We start from the raw sequence: 22,653 nt of genomic DNA on the forward strand, positions 1-22,653 counted from the left end.
AGAGTAAATGTTTACTGAATGTTTGTGTTTTTATATTAAAGTTTTTTTTATTATTATTTAAAAGGTGTTCATTTAACACATTTTGTTGTGAGGATCAAATGAGATAACACATAAGGTTCTGAGAGGAAAATTTAAATATTATTGTTATTATGTTTGTTTTTATGAGATGAGAGGATAGGGAGCTACCAGTTCCTTTATTGGGGATGGAGGAAGGGAAAGGCAAGGCATGAGCATTTATAGAGCACCTACTATGAACCAGGCACTGTGCAAAATGCTTTACAGATACAATCTCACTTGAGTCTTACAATAACCCTGCCAGGGAGGTACTGTTATTATTCCTATTTTTGTAGTTGAAGAAACTGAAGCAACTAGAGATCAAATGACTTGTTAGGGGCATAATGAACAGGGTCAAAGCTGGTATCTGAGGCCACATCTGAGCTCAGGCCTTCCTCTTGCCAGGTCCAGTGCCCCAACCACTGGACTACCGCCACCTCTTTGAAAAATGGATTCTTATTGCATTTGTTGTGCTTTTGAGATGTTTTTTTTTGACATGACTCAAAAACGGGAGTTGAAGTAGTGCGATAAACTATGGATAGGACCAATGAGGTAAATGAGGTAAATGAAATAGAACCAATGAGGATAAACATGATAATAGCATGGAGATTCTTGTATGGGTCAGTGCCTCAAACACCAGCATTTTCATTATGAAAATGTCACAAAGAATGCGTTCATCACCTACATGAGTGCTGCAGTCTAAAGGAAATAAATAATACTCTTAAGGCAGCTGACAGGAGAGAAGATAAAAGTCAATAAAAAGAGAATTATTTATTAAAAAGATCTAATGTTACAAGAACAGTACACAGAACTATAATTTGACTGTGCCTTCCACGTAGTATATACCATTATATATAGTATATATTTTTATATATACAGATTGTATACAATATATCTAACAGGTTGAAATGGGGCTCTATTGTTCTTTTATTTTGGTATGCAAACATTTGCTTTCACAGAGTTTCAATTGACTATGAGTAGTTTCTCAATAGCTCATATGACATTATACAAAAATACAGTCTCTTTCAGTGACAAAAAGACTGCACTGTTACAATCTCCTCCAGGAAAAAGCTCAGTACCGAAGCTGCAAAATAATGTAGGGAGATAGGGACCTTGGTCCTGTTTTCTACAAAGTAACAAACGTAATACATAAGTCCATAAACATTTAAAACATGTTTTATTCATAGGTTGTAAATGCAAAATACATATTCTGTTCATGTTGAATAAAAACACCTAATCACTGCTCCCTGCAAGAATAGGACATCATCAGAAACTTAGTTCCATGTGTAAATACGATCTATCGCATATGCCCCCTATATTGGATTAATGGATGTAAAACTCAATTTGATTTTTGTGAGCATGATGTTTTATTAGAATGTTCATTGGTAACAACTTGACCATGAATGTGTCTGCTTGGCCAAGACTGGCAAAGGATTCTATGGGAAATAAAGAAAAAGAGTTCAATTCAGCTGCTATTAAGGTAAAGATTATTATTGCCCTCTTTTGAATCAGTATGTTCCTGCCATGTGAATGGTGTGTGTGTGTGTGTGTGTGTGTGTGTGTGTGTGTGTGTGTGTGTGTGTTAAACATAATTTGTTCCTGCAAGCTGCCTCATACAATGGAAAAGTTCCTGGTCCACCAGCCAAGAAGAGAATGGCTCTCCTTTCATTTGCTTCATCAAACAATAGAATTGAAACTGATTGTTATTACAGGCATCCCTCTACCCTGTCCTACTCTCCACCCTAGATGAGCATTGGCTTTTACAGAAAGAGGGCTTCGATGAGACCCTTTTGTCCTCTGATCACAAAGATCCTCAGAATGAAGCTCACCATCTGTCTTTGATCCACAGCGATCTGATGATTAACATATCAATTTTTAAAATAACTCTTTGCTTGATTGGGATTGGCTTAAATACAACCTTCAAAAAATCAAAGCAAACCAAAAACACAACAATGAGTACCTGACACAAAGAATCAGATTGTTTTTTCTGAAAAAAAAAAAGTGCAAGAGACACAAGAGCACACATCCCTTTCTTGCCTCCCCTCCCATTTTCTGATTCTTTATTGATCTCTTATCAGCTATTGCCCTTTTCTGGTTCCCTATTATTCACTTAAAGATGTAAAAAAATGGACATCTTTGTACTAGGCAAAAGTACCTTGAACTCTCTTGGGGCTTCAAATCTCAATCAGCTATAAATAGTAGCTAATCCATGCCTGCTCTGGCACATTTATTGAGATATGCTTTCTCTTCTTGCTACTTTTTGGATGTAATCTCAACTTAGGCAAGTCTCCATGTGAATAGGACCAATCCACCATACTACTCCATAACCAAAGAGAATATTTTCATCCTGTCTTCCTGTATAGTCTGGATGAAATGGATACTGAGGCCCCTTCCAATTCTCAAATTCTGTGGCTCTGTGGTCCTATCTTTGCTAAGGAACATTTTTCATTATGTCTGAAATGCCAAAAAAGCTTGAGATTTCAAATGCAAATTGCTATCCCTTTCACTTCAGAGAATAAAAACAAAGTGATTGAAATTGTTGCATTTTCTGATGATGGCAATGGTCAGTGTTTTAAAAACAGTTGTGTGAGCTCTAAGGAACAACTCAACAAGTCTTCCTAATTTGAATAATTGGCAGGCCTTGGCAAGTGCTATGTGGAGCACAGGGTTGTTCAAAAATAATCTACGTAAAGTTGGTATATTCAAATTATTTTCTTCCATACAAAACATATATGCGTCTATATTTGCTTGATAAATTTTAGTTGACCAGAGAAAGATTGTCATGGGGAAACACAAATAAACCAAAAAAGGACTTCAATAGATTGAAAAAGAAAAAGTTATGCTGTATTCATTTAAATTTTTTCCAGTTAGCCTCTATAGTACATATCAGTGTCTGTAGCTGTTAGTGTGTGCATTTTCTGTGAAGTTAAACTATATTTTTGCTATTAAAAATAAACTTTGACTTCATTTTCAGTTAAATAATACAGTACTTGATGAAAGACAATAGCACTTAAAACAATCCCTTCTTAGTCCCCCTTCAGTTTACCTTGTACTAATGTCAAGGCCCAACTCTGCTCTAACAGCTTGCTCTGGGGATGCTTGCAGAACAGCAGATTGACAAATTTGACTATTTCAATACGCAATCATATACTTTTCCAGAAAATATTTCCTGTACTTATCCTGTAATGGGCAGCATAACCGAACTATTTTTCTTCTCTCCCACTGGTTTGTCGATTGCAACAGCCAGCCTTCGGGGAAATGAGAAACACTAGATTCAGAGTCTTTACCACTCACCCTCACTTTTTTATGTTTTTTTTTCTTTTTTCTTTTTTTTTTAAACAGTTGTACTAGACACCACTGCTTTAACAAACGGATGGCACACACTCAGGGTCATTAGATACAAAATCAAATTCAAACCTATTAAAAAAGTAAAGAATACATTTGACAGAAATTACCTTTGCTTACAAAAGTTCATTACATACAATCTGCATATTTTTATTGGGCCAAGAACTGTCCTCTGCTATTTGAGGACATTTACAAAAACTGAAGAGAAAACCTGATGAATAAGTAACATTTCCCCCCCAACACTCCTCTAAGTGCACCATGGGTAGTTCTAGGATTTTTAAGCTTAGCTCAGGGTTCCAGCTTCTCCACTCACATAAAGCTCCATCCACAGATGTGATCAAGCTAAAGCAAAACAAAAACATTAAGTCTGCCATCTTCACCACGAGGTTGAAGGAACCATCAATGCCAAGAGCAATGTTATTGACGATGAAGAAGTTGAGAAGGTATGGAGAGAAGATTGAGCACTTGTGATTTTCCCACCTGTTGAAACAAAAAGGCATCACAGGAATAAATTATGGCTACTTTTATGGGCAGCAAAATTCAGTAAACTTAATTCATGCAATTCAAGTAATGCTTAATTCAGGAAACTCCCTGAAAGCAACTCCAGCTCTAATATCATCTGTGATGGGAAACTCCATGTTTGTCAGCCAACAAACATTTATTTAGCACCAATATGGACCAAGTCTGGGGATACAAGCAAAGGAAAAATCAGTTCCTATTCTCAAGGAGCTCACATTGCAACAAAGCTGTACCTGCTTCATCACAAAGATTGTTTTAGAGGTCATTGAAACATGGTGTATTAAAAAGAGTAAAATAATTTGTAAATGCCAATTCAGTTGCACAAATAAGCGTTTATTAATCATTTACCATATGCTAGATACTGAGAATGAAAAAACAAAAAAAAATCCCAAAATATTCTGTTGTCATAGAGGTTACAATCTCCCAAGAGACACAATATCTAGACAGAGAAACAAAAATAAGAAGTTTTGAATAGGTGATGGAATATTATTGTGCAAAAAGGAATAATAAAGTGGAGGAATTCCATGGAGACTGGAACCACCTCCAGGAAGTGATGCAGAGCGAGAGGAGCAGAGCCAGGAGAACATTGTACACAGAGACAAACACACTGTGGTATAATCGAACGTAATGGACTTCTCCAATAGTGGCAGTGTAATGTCCCTGCACAATCTGCAGGGATCAAGGAGAAAAAAACACTATCCATAAGCAGAGGACAAACTGAGGGAGTAGAAACACCGAGGAAAAGCAACTGCCTGACTACAATGGTTGAGGGGACATGACAGAGGAAAGACTCTGAGCGAACACTCTGATGCAAATACTAACAACATGGCAATGGGTTCGAGTCAAGAACACATATGATACCAGTGGAATCACGCGTCGGCCACGGTGGGGGGGGGTGGGGTGGGAGGGAGGAAAAGAAAATGATCTTTGTCTTTAATGAAAAATGCATGGAAATGAACAAATAAAATACTATAAAATTAAAAAAAAAGAAGTTTTGAATAGTTATTATAAGTCATTATTAGTAGGACTCTGGAAAAGGAATCAAGGGGTACTTGAGATAAAGAAGAAGCTAAGGATTCTAAGAGATAAAATGAAGAGGGAGGACTTTTCAAGCATGAGGGACATTCTGTGCAAAGGGGAAAAGATGGACTAGTCTAATTAGAAGCAAGAGGGCTCTCTCTTGAAAAGTTCCTGCCCTCACTTGAAAAGAAATCCTAGGTTCAATTTAAAAAATGTAATTATGGCTATTCAGTGTTCAGGAGTTACAAGAAAAATGGTTGTCAAATAATCAGATAATTTAACCAATTCAGTCAAGCAATTAGTTTGGTGGGTGAACAGTTATATAGACGCTTGAAGGAATGGAATTTTCCAATGCAATCAGTTTAAATGCCTCCTCCCCTTTAGGAAAAAAGTATTTCTGCAAGATCACAACTGCATGGGGCTTATTCTATGGGTTGAATTGACAAATCAGTTCAAAGTATTTTAATTGTTAACCTAAACAGATATGATCTGTCTCCCTCTGCATCTCACTGTGAGTTGCTAAATTCAGGAATATTTTCCAACCTACATACCTTCTAGGGCAGTCCCTAGCCTTGGTTAAAAAAAAAGCCTAAGCCCTCAGATCTGATTTACAGAATTTTATTTTAATAAGAAAGAACTTCTGTCATGTTAAGCTAAGAACCTAGGAGCTCTAGTTTAGAGAATTTGGCGAAGACTTTAATTGTATTCACATAGTTTAGATTTATTTTTAGATGCATTTCTTCTATTTCTTCAACCGAACAAGAAACAGGAAATCTGGGAAGCTTCTTTTATTGGAAATATCATTAATTAAAATAGCTAAGAAATGTTATATTCAATTGGTGCAGAGATAGTGATGTGTGGAGAGTTTGTTTAACATTGTGTGAAAAGAAAATCAAGAAGTCAAAGCCTCAAAGAAGTATTATTTTTCTTTTTCATAGGCTTAATAAATGAGAAATATGAAACAGTTATATTCTATATTTGGCTCTGGTGAGGACTTTAGTAGATTATTTCAGGAGACAATTTAAAATATATTTCTCTCTGTCTCCCGGAATTTCAAGAAGTGAGTGTGCCTTCATGTATATACTTCTCTCTCTCTCTCTCTCTCTCTCTCTCTCTCTCTCTCTCTCTCTCTCTCTCTCTCTCTCTCTCTCTCTCTCTCCATCTCTAGAGAAATCAATGTATCTATGTATGTATTATGTTTGTATCTATTTAACTCTTGATTATCTATGTATCTAAATTATACATATTTGTTTATTTGCCCTTAAATCATTATAAAGATATGCATATATGTATGTACATAAAAGTACACAGAAATACACACATTTTATGCATATACACACAACTTGTATGTTTGTATATATACATATACATATACTGACCCATATTTGTATATGAATAGAAGACAGAGAATAGATAAAGTAAAAGATCCAGGATCTAGATAAAGGCTCAACTACATGAAAGGCATTGAGAGGCAATGTTGAATAGTGGATAAAGAGTTGACCTGGAAATCAGGAAGACTCAGGTTCAAGTTGCATCTTTGACATAAGTAGGCTCTATGATCCTAGGCAAATCAGTTGACCTCTCAGTGTCCCAAGCAACTCTCTAAGACTTTGTAATGAATATGCACATGTGCCTTTGTAAAGCATTGTGACTTCCCATCAATGAAGAAATAAAATTAGAGGTCTGGCCCAAACAAACAAAAGGACAAAAAAAAATTCCCAAACCATGCAGTGATGTGTTAAGCATAGAGGATACAAAGAGAATGAGAAAAATCACTCAAAGAGTTTAAATTTTATTGGGGATACAACATCCATATATTTCAGTAATCACCCCATAATTTGTGGAGCATGGAAGCAGTAATACCCAGAGGGATAAATAAGGAGAGGCTCTGTTCAGAAAGAAGGTGGAACCTAAGATGAATCGTGAGGAAAGGTAAGAATTCCAAGTAGCAAAGGTGAGACTAGGGCATATTCTAGACATATTGGACTGCCTGTGCTAAGGCATCTAGGTGAGAAATGGAATGTTATGTGGTAGAAAGAATACATTGACTGCCAATTTGGCTGGAACAGGAGAGTACCCGGAGTGGGGCAAAGTGAAATAAGAATGGAAAGGGATACCAGTCAGACTGTAAAGGGCTTAAAAATGATGATCAGAATAGTTGGTATTTTATTTTAGAGACAATAGGGAGCCACTGAAGCTCTCTAGGAAATCTGAGTTCTAGTCTCAGCTCTGCTACTTTCTTGTCAAATCGCTTAACATCTGTTAAATGAGGCAATTATACCCCTCATGTCTCTGAGGTCCTATCTTGCTCTAAAATTTCATGCTTCTAGCTGATCTAAGATGTTATGAGAATCTACATTTTTTTGAGGAAAAATTGGAATGGATCCAGAATAGAAAAGTGCATATGTAGCTTCATTCTTACAACAGAGGAAGATTTCATCCCTCACCCAATATAGCCAGGCAGCAGAATGCTCAGTATATGGGCCAACATAGTCTGCTAAGAGGGCATGACTCAGAGGGAGTTTAGGGCATGTTGCTGACCTAAGCACAATTACTAAAATTATCTTGAGGGTATAAATTAGCATCAAAGTAATTGGTGGTAATTATCATGTTGACAAAAACTTTGTTCTCCCAAATAGAAATTCTATACTTTTTTTTTAAAACATCAGAAAATCTACAAGCCATGGAACTTTTTCAAATATTTCCTTGAAACCCAGATCTATAGAATTTAGGAGTAGAAAAGGAGGTTGAAAAGTGGCTAATCGAGGTACTTCCTTTGAAACATTCCTATTAGGGAAGCTTGAATACTTCTAGTACTGGTGAACTCACTCTGTTATAAGATATCCCAAGACAACCGAGGACTTGGTTATATAGGACTCAAGGCAAGTCACCTAAGCACTCACTCTATGTCTCTGTTTCTTCATCTGTCAAATGTGGAGATTAGATCTGATGATCTCTAAGGTGCCTTCCAATTTTAAATATATCTATGATCCTACTGGGGTCACACATATCCATGGGGTCATGAAAAGTCAGAAAGTACATGCCTGAACAACTGAACCACAAAAAGTCATTGTATGAGCTTAGTTTTTAAACAGTTCTAATTATCTGAAAGTTATTTCTTAGGGAGTTTGGCTTAGCATTAATGCCCTCCATAATGATTCTCACCTAACTCTCTAAGTTTATTTCATATTACTCTTCTTTACCAATCAACTCTCCTTTCCAGTCAAACTGGCCTCCATACTGTTTCCCTGTGTACTCTTAAGAGGAGGCACTAGAAGGCACTTAATGAATACTAGTTGATTAGCTGATACACAATTCTATTTTGGACCTTTGTGATTGTTTGCTTGTTTTTTCCCCTGGAGAAGGGTTCTTCATCTCTGGAATGCACATCCTTCTTACCTCTATCTCTTTGAATCCCTAGCTTTCTGCAAAGCATATAAATCAGGCATTGTTGTACATGTAAGGCCTTTCCTTTTCCTCCCAGCCACCCCCCACCCCCAATTAGCTCTCTTTCCCTTTGGAATTAAATTTTTAATTATTTTGTACATTCTTTATACTCCTATATCTGTGCACATATTATAAACTCCTCTCAAATCCATCCCTTCTAGACTAGAATGTCAGCCAGTCGAAGGCAGGTAATGATTGGTTCTTGTTTTCTTATCCATGGTATCTAGTAGAATGCCTTGAATTAAATTTGTATGGAACATAGTAGGTGATTAATAAATGTTTGTTGAATTGAATGATTAAGCCAATTTTGGACTTCCTATAACTCCTGTACATTGGTTCTAGTAATGCCCTCTGGATCTATACCAAATAACTCTAATCATTCTTTCATATGACAGTCCTTTGAATATTTGGAGGCAACTGCTATTTCTTAATCTATTTTTGAAGCTAACCATTGCCAGTTCTATATTAATAGTATTATTGGCAGTCATAGCCAGGAGCAAATACCCAGGCTAACCCTAACAAGATTTGAATGGATCTAAGCAAAAAAAAAAAAAAAGCAGAAACTTAAATAGCTTACTTGAGAATGTATTAGCTTAGAAAAAATGAATGACATATTGAGCGCTGGGAGTTAACAAAGTTGAGCTGATCATAACAGTACTTACCTGAATATGATGGGACTCTGATTTGGGAGCTAGCTGTTCCATCACCTCCTTCACTGAATGCTCGAACTTCAATGATATAAACCCCAACATCAGGGAGAAGGACCACTGCTTGAGTTTTCTGTGTTTCAATGACCTGACTGTTGCTATGACCTTCTTGTCTATAAAAAACCTGCAAATACAAACATAGGTTTCAGTCCCCAAAAGCAGCTAGGTGATTAAGTGGATAAAGTGTAGAACTTGAAATCAGCAAGATCTGAGTCCAAATCATGCCTTAAGAATCCATGAGCTGTATGACTCAGCCTCAGTTTCCTCATCTGTAAAATGAAAAGATTACAGTTGATGGCATCTAAAATCGTTTTCAGCTCTAAATCTATTAAGTAGTAAGCACCCGAGTGTATTGGAAGGCACTGGGATTCCAAAGACAAGAATGAAACAGTAAAACATGGCAGAAGACAGTCCCTGCTCTCAATGAGGTCACAGTCTAACAAAGATACAGCACACAAATAGTTATGTACAAACAAGTGAGATGGGGGCCAAATCAAGAATGGGAAGATTTGAGTATTTAAAGGTATCTGGAAAGACTTCTCATGAAAGGTGCGATTTTAACAAGAATTTGAAAGAACTGGAGGGGCCGGAAGGTAAAGATGAGGACAGAGAGAATTCTAGGCTTGGGGGACTGTTAGTCAAAATACTTGGACAGATGGATTGTCTTTTTCTACATATAGCAAGAAGCAAAATGTCAGTGGATCATAGTAAGTTGAATGTGTGTAGGGAAAAGAGAGTAAGGTGTAAGAAGCCTGAAATGTTGGAGTGGGCTGTTATGAAGGATTTTGAATGATAAGAACTAAAATCATATGTGGGATAGAGAGGAGATGGAATGTGCAAATGTACATAAATATAAAAATTGTATATTATTTTTGCCAATTTTTTATTCTTGAAGAAAATGAGGCCATTTTTCTTTGGAATGTCTCTACTCTTCTTTCTTCTTCTTTTTTTTTCTTTAACGTATGCCCTTTTATTTGAACTTGTCTTAAGTCAGTGTACAGGTAAAGCTCCTCCCCTCCCCCAAGTACTGGCACCAATCTCATTAACTCCCAGAGAGATTGTTCAAGTCTTCATTCACATCTATGTTGGAGGCAGGGAGAGAATTTAGGGAGCCACTCGTTATGGCTGACAATTAAAAAAAAAGGAACAGGTTTTAAGGTGGAAGATGAAAAAAGGTTTTTTTTTAAAGGATTACATAATTCACACGTAAAGCAATACCACTGCCACCCTCCACTTCCTCTCCCTGGTCTGGATTTATATTAAGTCGCTCTGCTCCTGTGGGATAGAGCAAGACAGCCTTCACAGAGGCAAGTTAACTCTCTGTTACAATGCATTATACAATATTTGGAATGACTTATTAAAAAAAATGTACAATCAGAGTCCTGAAGACGCACTGTAGAACTTTGGGGATGTTTGCCTCCAACATTACTTTAGACTGCTCATCACCTTCCCTGTTCCAGTTTTTAAATCCTGAATCAAGTGCCAAAAACAAAACAAAACAAAACAAAAAAACCACCACCACCAACAAACAAATAAAGCCATGCCAATCTCATCTCTTTTTTGGGGCAATTATTATGTCATACCCTTTGACAAAAAACAAACAAACAAAAACAAACAAAAAAACAACCAAGAAAAAAAAAACACCAATAGTCCATTTAGAAGCATTTATGGTGGACAATGGAAGGCCCAGACTCATCATACTCCTGTTTACTGATCCACATCTGTTGGAAGGTAGAGAGGGAGGCCAGGATCAGGCCTCTGATCCAGACAGAGTATTTGTGCTCAGGTGGGGCAATGATCTTGATTTTCATTGTGCTGGGGGCTAGGGCTGTAATCTCCTTCATCCTCTGGGCAATGCCTGGGTACATGGTGGTGCCACCAGACAATACGGTATTGGCATACAAATCCTTACGGATGTCAACATCATACTTCATGATTAAGATGAAGGTAGTTTCATTGATTCCACAGGACTCCATGCCTAAGAAAAATGGCTGGAAGAGAGCCTCTGGGCACAGGAACCTCTCATTGCCAATGGTGATAGCCTGACCATCAGGGAGCTCTCCAGAGAAGAGCTGGATGCCGTAGTGGCCATGGGTTAAGAAATCCTAAAGAAAATCACATTTCTGATCCCCCCCACCCCCCCAGCTAAGATTGGATCTAGGTCTCTGAGGATACTTTGTAATCTCAGGAGGAGCAAACAACATCTCTTTATCTCCTTCTTACTGTTGTTGATGCCTTCCTTCCTCCTTTCCCCGACCTCCAATACTTGGGAAAGTTTTAGCTGGCTGGAGTAGGCACTCCAAATAGCTTTCTTTCAGAAGCAATTTGCAGTTGATTATAGACAACAAATACTGAGAGGAGACCATTAGTTTATTCCCTCTCTCCAGACCATTCTTTTCTCACAAAAGTCATAAGACCCAAGTTTTTATCTGAGCAATAGTAAGAGGTTACCTCAAAAGCCTGAAGGGAAAAAGGCTTCTTACTGAGGAAGTACAACAAACAGCAATTTTTATTATGGAAGGCCTTTTTCTCTATCTTATCCTCTCTTGGAGAAGAAATAACTTAAAAAAAAAAAGAAACAGTAATACATTAGTCCTGCCTGTTGCTAAGGCTCCATGGAGATTGAGTTTACCAGGGGAAGGGACTTAAGATGATACTATGGGGTGTAAACAGCCACATAGAGTTTGAGTGTAAAGCAACCAAGGGAGGAAAATTGAAAATAATTTTTTTTCTTTAATTTAGCTCAATTTTCTACTATTTACCCAGCATATAATTGCTGCTGCCCAAGCCCTGGATCTTGACTCTCCCTAATTCCTTCTCAGATTTTTTGTAATTTCTGCTTCTAATCCTAGTTTATCTTCACTTGTCTCTTCCCATCTGTAGCCCTCTCAGCTAGAAGAGACTCCAGGGAGTAATATCCCAACCCTTTCATTGGATAGATGAGGAAACTGAGGCCCAGGGAGGTAGTGACTCATTTGAGGTCACACAAGTAGCATCAGAGGTGGGATTTAAGCTCTGTCCCCCAGTCCAGAACTAGGTGATCTCACACTCCTTGACAAGGAGAGGGGCATATTTGTGCAGTGTGAGAGGCATCCAGCTCTGGATCAGGGAATGGGTTTTAAATCCTCCCTCTGATGCTAACTACTTGTGTGGGTGAGGTTGGTTTCAACTCAACTTTCCTGACTCCTGCCAGATCATACATCTGGTAGGTTTCAAATCAGCTCTCTATCCCCTGAGCCATGTAGTGTCAAGGACAGGTTTTATGGGACAACAGACTAGAGTATAATAATGAAAAAAAAATTAATTGGAAAAATATATACAAAGAAGATACAATGCAATTTATGGAGAGAAGACCCTAGCAATTTGGGAAATTGAGATTGGCTTCCTTTTGAGGATGACATTTAATCTGAGTTAGGAAAAATCTAGAGATTCTGTGAGGAGAGAGTGAATTGCAGGCATAGAGGGCAGTCTGTACAAAGGATAAGAAGACAAGGAATGTGTCGTATATGGATATTCTAACAGTGCAGAACATAATCCATGTATCTTTTGTCTTGTGTTATTCTTATTTATGTCCTTCCCCAAATCCTCCAAATAAAGTCCATGCAATATGTTAGAAACTTTTCTCTAGATCTTGATATAATGAATCATTTCTTCATCTGCTCTCTTTCACTCTTACTAGGGAACTGACCCCTTTCCAGACATTTTATTTCTCTTTGCATGTAATTTATTGTTGGTAGCATGCTGCTGCCCATTTTTGCATACTATGTGTTACTAATTGCCCTGTAGATGACTCAAATTTTGATTCCTCAGTAAACCGTGGTATTTCCAATTCATGATCATACAGTATAATTGGAGGATCTCTAAAATGCTCAAATAGGTCTGTGATTTCATTGATGTGTGCTTTTCCCTCTACTAATTCAATTCACAATCCAAGAGTGTCCATCTTACCTGTCTCTAGTCTATCACTTTCCCACATCCATGTGCTTCTCTCTTATATTATCTCTCAATTATAGAGATCATGTATGACCTCCCTACATGTGGAGAAGACATGGAAACAACTTATATCTTCAAGGCTGCAGGCCCTCAGATAATTTTTCATGATATCTTCATATTGTTCTTTGCAAAACGTGGCTTCTCATTTGAGTGTTTCACTCTGGTGGGCACCCTAAGCTGCCCTTGGGACATTAGATCATGAGCATCTTAAGGGCAAGAATATCTTTTGCTTCTCTTTGTATTGTTAATGCTTAGCACATTGCCTGGCACATAGTAGGTGCTTAATTAAATGCATATTAACAGTCTTCTTCTTGATGAGTGCCATATATTTTCACTATTTGTCCATAATCTCTGCTAGCTCCATCTTTAGATTTAGTTCATATTTTGGTCTACTGTAATGTTATGTTCTTTTGGAAGGAGTTGAAATTCTTATCCCAGAATAAGTAGGACTAGCCTAGAATGAAAACTAAGCTTCCTCATTTTTGTCTGTTTTCTTGAAGGATTAGTTTTGAGCCTTACTGTCCCTTGATCAGCAAGGTTTAGCAGTATCCCTACTCTAGGAGCTATATTCCTTCTTTTCCAGCTATGGACATCAAGTAGGACTCTGTATGTCTTTCTTAACCAAGAAGAAAGAATGATTCAGAAATTATCTCTCTAAAAGATTCAGTGACTAGAACTCAAGCTTTTGGACTTTTAGCTGAGGTGACTCTCAAAGCTGTGCTGCCCTCCAAAATCTCCCTTCTCTGTTGGAAGACTAGCTTCTGGGACCATGTTGTCTCAAGAATAGAAAGCTGAGATTTAGTAACTAATGCCATTTAATTTTCCACTTAGTGTTCATGCAAGCATAGGTCTCCTATGACCATGTGCTTTTGCTGTAAAGATTCTATTGCCATTTCCTTGAGTACCATTTCTACGTTTTTTTTTTGGTGAAGCATCACTCTAATGTTGGAGCCCCAATATGGTAGACTTTCACCATCACTTATGGAGAAAAAATATTTTATATAGTTTGACGCATCTTTTCTATTTCTTATATTTGTTATCTGCTTTCAGTTTTGTCTTTTAATACTCTGTGTTGACAGTAAATAGAAGATATAGTAGATATAGTGCTGGGCTTGAAGTTAGGAAGAAATAAGTTCAGATCTTGCCTGAGATATTAGCTATTTGAGTCTAAGAATATCATTTGACATTTGTGTCTCAGTTTTCTTATCTATAAAATGAGGGAATCAAATCCATGACTTCTAAGGTCCTTTCTTGCCTTAAATATATGATCTCATGTTTGATAAGGGTTAATTGGGTCTCAGTCAAACTTCCAGTAATATGTTTTTTCTTCATTGATTCTCAAGTTTTTCATAATCTTTCTCAATACTTCATAAGATTTTGCAAATGAGTTTATATTAGAAACTAAGTATATAATGTACTATAAAAACAGGCTTGATCCTACTGCTGGAACAAATTCCTTATTTGATGAAGCTATATTAACTCTTGCATCTCATAGTTTTTAGTGTAGTCTAATAATTGTTTATTTCATTGCCACCACCAACTCGGAATACATTTATAAAAAAATCATTTTCATTACATATCATACATAGAAGGGATTCACCACTGGGTAAAAAATTCACTAGATTACCTCCACAATGTCTTTCTAGGAATCTGTGAGGGAATTAGCATGATAGAGTGGAAAGCACCTTGTACATGAAGTCTGAAGACCTAGGTTTGAATTTCTTATCTATTAAATGAGAAAACTAATATTGCTGTTGTTCGGTTGTGTCTGACTCTTTGTGACCCTATGTGGGATTTTCTTGGCAATGATATTGCCATTTCCTTTTTCAGTGGCAAAACAAGGTTAAATGACTTGCCCAGGATCACACAGCTAGTAAGTGTATGAGGCTAGATTTGAACTCATATCTTTCCTGATTCCAAGTCCAGTGCTCTATCCACTGAGCCACACAGACATCTTGGGAATAATAGTTGTTGTGATGGTTAAATTATGTTATAATGCTTATGCTACTTATCTCACAAGGCTGTTATGAGGAGGATTAAGTGAGATAATTTTTGCAAAATGCCTTGAAAACTTTAAAGAGCTATGTAAATATGAGTGATTTGCATAAAAAGTGATTTACAAGAGTAAAGTGTTACACAAATGAAAGGAAATGCAGAGTTGTGGAAAAATGTGTCTTTTACATGGATGCCAAAGTGATTTTCCTAAAATGCAAATCTGATCGCGCCATTCTTCCATTCAATAAACTCCAATAGTTCCCTGTTGCCTTCACAATCAAATATGAGCTCTTTTGTATAGAGTAGTTTTTGAAAACATTTCCAACCTGGCCCAACTTACAGTTCTGACCTTATATAACTCTCCACTTCCTCCATGCTTCTGATGTACTTCTACCTCATCTTCACCTCTTTGAATCTCTTTCAGTTAGGTGGCTCAGTGGATTGAGAGCTAGAGCTAAAGACAGGAGGTCCTAGGTTCAAATTTGGCCTCAGACACTTCCTACCTGTGTGACCCTGGGCAAGTCACTTATCCCCATTGCCTAACCCATACCACTCTTCTGCCAATATATGTATTGATTCTAAGATGGAAGATAAAAGTTTTTTAAAAATCCCTTCAAAAAAGAACTTATTCAGTCATGTCCAACTCTTTGTGACCTCAGTGACTTCCTTCATGAGGTTTCATGATGTAGATCCTAGGGCAGTTTGCATTTCCTTCTCTAAATCATCCCCATTTACAGAGGAGGAATGGAAGCAAATACAGGTTAAGTGGCTTGCCCAGAGTCACACAGCAAATAAGTGTCTGAAGCTGGATTTAAACTCAGCTCTTCCTGACACTAGGCTCAGTGCTCCATCCTCTGCACTGAAACAATAACTACCAAAGTCTTTCTGGCTTCCTCATGATTCTAGAGTCCTTTCCAACAACATTTACCTGTATTTCATACATAGAGATATATGTGTATCTCTCTATCTATGTAAGTATGCACACACACATACCTCTCTCTATATTTATGTTCATTTCTCTACCAATAGGAGCTCCTTGAAGTCAGGTGCTACTTGAGTTCTGTCTCTGTATGCCCAGCACCTAGCAGAATACCTAGAATGCCAGAATCCAGTAAAGTGTTCTTCCTTCGAGTTCCTGAAACACAACATTCCACTCCCATCTCTATTGCTCTCACTGGCTATCTCCCACATCTGGAAGTGTCTCTCTCTCTCTCCCCATCACCACTTCTTAGTTTTCCTTTCTTACTTCGAGACTCACCTCAAGTTTCACCTTCTACAGGAAACTTCTGGGTCCCCTCAGGTATTAAAGCGTTCTCTCACGTTGCACATATCATATATGTTTTTAGTTGTCAATTCCATTAAAATAGAAGTTCTTTGAGAAAAGGGACTTTCTGCCTTGCTTTGTATCTCTAGCATGGAGCACAGAGCCTGGCACAAATGCTTGTTAATTGATTTAGTAGGCACTTAATAAATGATTGGTGATTGAAAACAAACTAACAAAACATTGGGCTTGGATCACAAGCTCTGGTTATATACTATGTTGGGGAATCTTTCAGCTTTAGTTTCTTTATCTGTAAACTGAGGATAACAACACTTATAATAGTTGTCTCACTGGATTGGTGTGAGGTTCAAATGTGGTAATTCATATTCATAGAATGTTCTGAGAAGCCTAAAATGGTATGTAAATATTTTCTATTTTTATTTAGTATTTTTTCATCTCAAAATGGACAGACTTTCAACTATCTCATGACTTAAATAGATTTTGTGGGCAAGCTTGCCATCTTACTAACATTTATGAAAATATTTCTTAGGAAAATTGTTCTGAGTCACAAGCAACTTATAAATAAATGTTTGGAACACATTGTCTTTATAAACTGAGGACCATTTGTACCTCCCCTCCCCTTGCTGTCCTGAGAATAGCTTTCCTATTAGCCCTTTGTCCCTCTTCCTTTTGTCTTTTGGATCTGAACTTGTATTAATTCTAATGAGAGAATCATTTCTCCAAGAAAGCATCAGGCACACAAGGATTTTATCCATTTTGATTCTCATTGGGAGAGAATAGAGATCAACATTTAACTTCAATGAGACTTTTAAAACATAGGCACTCCTTTCCCCCTGCCTTCAAAGCATACAAGAAGCTAAAGCAATTCTTTTTTGCTGAAAGGGAGGAGCTGGTTAAACTGTGATCAGTGTGACAAGGTTGGGGCTTCTGATCTTCTGAACTGCAGCTGGGTAAGGAATTAGAATTTTGATGATCTACAATAAGGGGATGAGAAGGCACATTTGCAAGAATGAGAAAGTATGCAAATCTAGGCAGTGTTGGCACGGAAGTGACTGTTTCAGAGGACAGTATAATTATGGTTCAATAAATTACAATTCTTATGACAGAGAAAAAATGCAGCCACCAATGCATAACTAATGCTTCCATGAAAACTGCTGTGAAAACCTGGACTGAAGAAAAACTAGCTCAAACTGAAATTTTGGAAGAAAAGGCAAGTACAGGGGGAAAAAAACACACCCACAAGCCTCACAACACATGAATAAATGACATTGTAAAGAAGAGGTAATGATATAAACTTTTTACCAATTTACTCAAAGAGAAGCAGAGTTAAAAGTCAATGTTGGCAAGATAATAAGAGGGGAAGAAGTTGGAATTAATGGTCATTCAAAAATGCCTTTGCCTTTGGACATGAACTTCTCTCTTAAAGAAGATAAGGAAGAGAATTATGGAAAGGTTCATACAATCATAGATTTAGAGCTGTAACAGAATTTAGAGGACATCTAGTACAATACTATCATTTGATCTGTCTACCCATCTATCTATTGATATATTGATCAATCATTCGATTCATTGATTTCTAAAGTTAATTCTCCCTATTTCTCACAGGCTAGAATTGCGATGACCACTCATGAACTGACTCCACTACTGATCTACCCTGAAGCTTTGACCTGTTTTGGTTCCAATCTGGGCTAGTTCTACCTTTCTTAGGTAGCCCCGTGACTCCAAAATCCTGAAAGTTCACCATATTGGTGCTGAATTTAGTGTGGACACCTGGTTGGCATTAGCCTAACTGCAGCTCAGAACTCTCAAGATTAAGTGATTCACCAACCTCTTCCTCACAGGAGTAGGCATCATAAATATGCACTGCTACCTACCTCACCCCCTCATTTCATAATTAAGGAACCTAGAGAGGTGAAACAACTTGACCATAGTTATGCAGGTAATAAGTGGGCAGAATTGTATTTGAATGTGATCCTATGACTCTATAACAAGTACTTTCCCCCTGAAGAACAAATCAAGACCTGTTGAAAATAGCTATTGACAGAAGGCAGGCAAGGGAAACCTTTGAAAATCTGAACATAGACAAATTGACAGGTTTACATGACAGTTATCTTCAGGCATGAAGGGAGTTCCTTGATGGATTGTCTGGCTTGTTTTCAATTAGAGTAAAAATGGAGAAAAAATTTAGCACTGCTGTTCTTGAAAGTATAATCTGAAAATGATTGTTACAATATTGCCACTTTAACTCATTCATTCAGCAAACACTTAGTAGTCACCTACTATGGGCAAAGCACTGTTTTAGGCACAGAGATGAAAACAGGACACAAGTCCTGCCCTCCGTAATATTCCAGAGATGCACTAAACCATTATAAAAGGGACAAGTCTCACAAATCACAGAGAGGGAGAATAGTGCAGTGGAAAGAACACTGAATTTGGGAGTACCAAATTTGGAATCATAGGACTTGAATTCAAATCCAAGCTCGTTCATTTGGTATTTGTATGTTCTTAGTTATTGAATATCTCTTGACCCTGGTTTTCTCATCTTTAAAATGAGGGGTTTGGACTATAAAACCTCTAAATTCCTTTCTATGTTAAGATTATGATCCTATAATCCCATAGTCAGAGGTAGAAGGAGAGAGCTAAAGGTCAAGTTATCTAATGAAAAACAAAACCAAACAAAATAACAAGGAAGGAGAGATTACTTTCAAATGGAAATTTTATGGGGGAGGCTTCATGGAAGAGGTGGCACATGAGTTTTCTCAAAGTAGGAGAAGGTGAGGGTGTGGCGTGATTGTGTTCCAGTTATGAGGCAGCATTTCTATTTTTTTGGAGATTGCAGGATAGGATTAGGGAATAGTGAGCAGTTCAGTTTGATTGGAACACGAGTATACAAAGAGATAACCTATGTAATATAACTGAAAAAGTAGGATGGAATCAAACTATGTAAAGCTTTAAATAGCAGAAAAAAATTGTATACTAACGGTAACAAATAGGAAGATATTTAAAACACAGAATAATGAGAGAAGTGTGAATGTGTGTGAGACAAAGACAGAAAGAGACAACAATCAGACTGCCAGACACAGATAGACAGACATAGAGAGACAAAGACAGACAGAGAGACAGTGACAAAGACAGAGAGACAGTTCTAAAAATAGAGAGAAGCAGAGAGAGATAGGAAGACTCAGGTAGGAAGAGAAGTTTGACAGGGAGATAATGTGAAAGAAAAAGATAGAGAGGCTAATATATTGGAAACATGAGTACTGAGTTTATTTTTTTCTATTGCCACCTCCTTGGAAAGATGGGAGATATGGGATTCTGGGAGGCACTTTCCAAAGGTATAAGGAAAGTCTCATGTATATTGTATGTATAATGTATACTGACAGGAAAGACTGAGCACTGGGGAGGCATTTATGGGGATTCACCCCAGATTCTGATTGTCTGTTTCCTTTTCTAAGAAAAAGAAAATATAAGTTTCAGAAGAGGGTCACAGGGAATAGCTTTTTAAGGCAAGAAGCACAATTCTTATACAAACCAGGAGGTATGCTTCTTCACTTGGGCATGCACTTGTGCAAAGAGAAAAAGGTGGTGGTGGGAGTGTTTCATAAAGATGATTCCTCCCTTCCCAATTTTCTATACTCAGTGACTAACTTCTGCAGAACAAAGGAGAGAACCAGGTTCATTTGGGGGATTATTAAGAAACAGGTTCATGCCAAATAGACAAATCCTTCTGTAAAATATGTAGCACCACTTGAAGGCAAACTCATAGAACTACAGAAATGAAATATCTGTATCTATATTTATTTATATATCTCAGCATTGGTAAAGAATTTGAGGCAGCATCCTTTCTTGTCAAAATTGGATGGCATGAGGACATCCTCATGATCTTAAAGTTTGGGGAATATGCTCAAAAAAAGGATCTTCACCACTTTAAGCATTCTTTTAGATGAAATAGATCAGATCAGGTACTTTTATTTGATGTTTTTATTCCATCCTCACAATCATTTATAAGCATGGCATTAATAAAATATGTAGTTGGTTCTAATTTGGGAGATGCAAAAAAGAGCAATAAGGGCTAGGACTTAATATTAATTGACCTGAACAGTTTATAAATATTCACAGCAAATTGCCAAATGTGATTCAGGTTCTAAAAATGAAAGCTATTAAATTTGGGGAAAAGCAATCTGAGACCATGGCCTACACACCAGGCATACCATTTGCATTCTTAACTGTTGCTACTTGTTGGCAGGGGCTGGGTCTGTGTGGGAGTTCTTGCTGATAAAAGTGGAATTTTTAATAAAGATTGCAGGAAGTCCAGATCTCCCAAACAGCATATGAATTTAAGTGAAGGAAGAGAAATATTGCCTTCTAGGGAATGCCCCAGTGAAATTAGATAGAACCTAATCATCTGAATGGGGTGTCATTGAGATAGACCTTTCTCCCATGCCTTTCTCTGGTCCTTTCTAGAAAGCAGATCTGAGTGAGAAAGAAAGTTCCCTTTTTCTCTTAGGTGTTCTTTAGAAGAATTTCTGTTTTTGCTTAATTTATTCTTACTCCATTGATTCTTTTTTTCTGTGTAATTTTGGAGCCTTTTGTCCCCTCTTAATCTGTATAAGGATGCAAACTTTGGAATAAAAGTCAGTATTTCTTTTCTTAAGGTAAAATAGACTGACTTGCAATTGAAATTCTGTTGGTTTATCTTGTATAGCTGAGGCTTCTATTTCCTTGTGCTGATTAATTCAAGATTGATTTAGGGCCTTTATACATTTTCTTAATCTTGGCCAAAAAAAGAAGCAATAGTTTAAATCACTCTAGGGAAGTTCCTTTTTATTCCTTGAAATGTATCACTCTTCTTAGTATCACCTAAAAGGGAGAAGTCTGAATTATCTTACTTAGAGAGCTGTTTCCTCTATGTTGGTATTATGACTTGAGATCCTCAGATTTCAGACCAGAATTTCTGACTCAGTTCTTATTTTCAGACCCCACAAAGAACCATTTAAAAAAACACCTAATCTCCATGGGCAAACAAGGAGTAGGAAATACCATGAACTGCACAATATAAAATGCTCCTAACTAGGTAAGAAGGTAGTTTTCCTTATGTACTGCTTGAGATCTTGGATCTCCATATGAATTTTTCTGTCTCACAAGCCAAAGGGCAGTTCCTTTTATCCAATCAGGAAGTATCTAAGAGTTAGCATTTATGTTCTCTGGTCACAGTAAGTTCTTCACACTCTCTGATGCCCCATAACTTATATTCTATTGTGAGGAAGGATATCTTATAATCCTGGTTAACTGAATTTTTAGGTTGTACACATGATGGAATAGCAACATTTTAACCAAATTACTCTCCTAAATTTTACAGCATATTCTGGTCTGAAAGAAATGTTTACCCATTAATGACTTTATGGGAATGAAGAAACTCATGGAGGGTAGAGGGGGAAAGGATTGAGTGTTGAATGTGATGGAATCTAAGGATTCCTTATCTTCTTTCTCTAAAATGAAAGAAACCAGTTCAATTATATGATCAGAGATTTAGAACTGAAAGAGGCCTCAGAAGCCAGAAAGTCCAACCCTATCATTTTACAGATGAGGAAGCTGGGTCCGTGAGAGTTTGGAGCATGATTTACCCAAGGTCATTTAGCTGCCAGTGTCCAAATTCATACCCAGGCACTCTAAATCCAAAGATCTATCCACATTCAACCATGCTGCCTCCTCATCCTGGGCTAAGGGGAAGACTCAAATCAACCAGTCAGTAAAGTATGTCTGCTCCATGCCAGGAAATGGGCTATGTCCTGAGGATTCAAAGAAAGGTAAAAGACAGTCTGTATTCTCAAGGAGCTCACAGCCTAATGGGGGAGACGATATGTCAACAACAACGTACGAACAAGCTATATACACAAAGAATTTCTCTATACTGGAAATCACCAGCTGAGGGAATTAAGAGATCAAGAAGGCTTCCTAAAGAAGGTAGAATTTTAGAAACCAAGGAAGCCAGAAAGTGGAGCTGAGGAAGGAGAACCTTTCATGAACTGGTGACAGCCAATGAAAATGTCTTGTGTTTGAAGATTGAGCAAGGATCAAAGAATAGGAAGGAAGCAAGCAAGTATCATTAGATCATTGTGTGTGAGTGGTAAGGAGGAGTATAAAGGGAAAAAAAAGACAAGATGTGTGTGTGTGTGTGTGTGTGTGTGTGTGCACATGCACACATGTGTGTAGTGGGAAGAAGGGCAGATTATGAAGGGCTTTGAAGCCCAACAAAGATTTTTATATTTAATCTTGAAAATAATAAGAAGC

At 37.4% G+C, this 22,653-nt stretch overlaps 1 protein-coding gene across 1 annotated transcript in view; it reads right to left on the minus strand.

The window, feature by feature from the left end:
* Positions 1–822: 822 nt before the first annotated feature.
* CNTN5 (contactin 5) overlaps positions 823–22,653 on the minus strand; it is a 1,793,707-nt gene continuing 1,771,876 nt past the window's right edge. Inside the window, exons 24-25 of the mRNA XM_007494948.3 lie at positions 9,048–9,216; positions 823–3,879 (exon numbers count right to left, since the gene is read on the minus strand). Coding sequence (XP_007495010.2) covers positions 3,776–3,879; positions 9,048–9,216 — 273 coding nt within the window. The 3' untranslated portion in view covers positions 823–3,775. The remainder of the gene's footprint in view (positions 3,880–9,047; positions 9,217–22,653) is intronic.

The sequence above is a fragment of the Monodelphis domestica genome, chromosome 4 (genome assembly GCF_027887165.1).
Source record: "Monodelphis domestica isolate mMonDom1 chromosome 4, mMonDom1.pri, whole genome shotgun sequence".
Classification (NCBI taxonomy): domain Eukaryota; kingdom Metazoa; phylum Chordata; class Mammalia; order Didelphimorphia; family Didelphidae; genus Monodelphis; species Monodelphis domestica.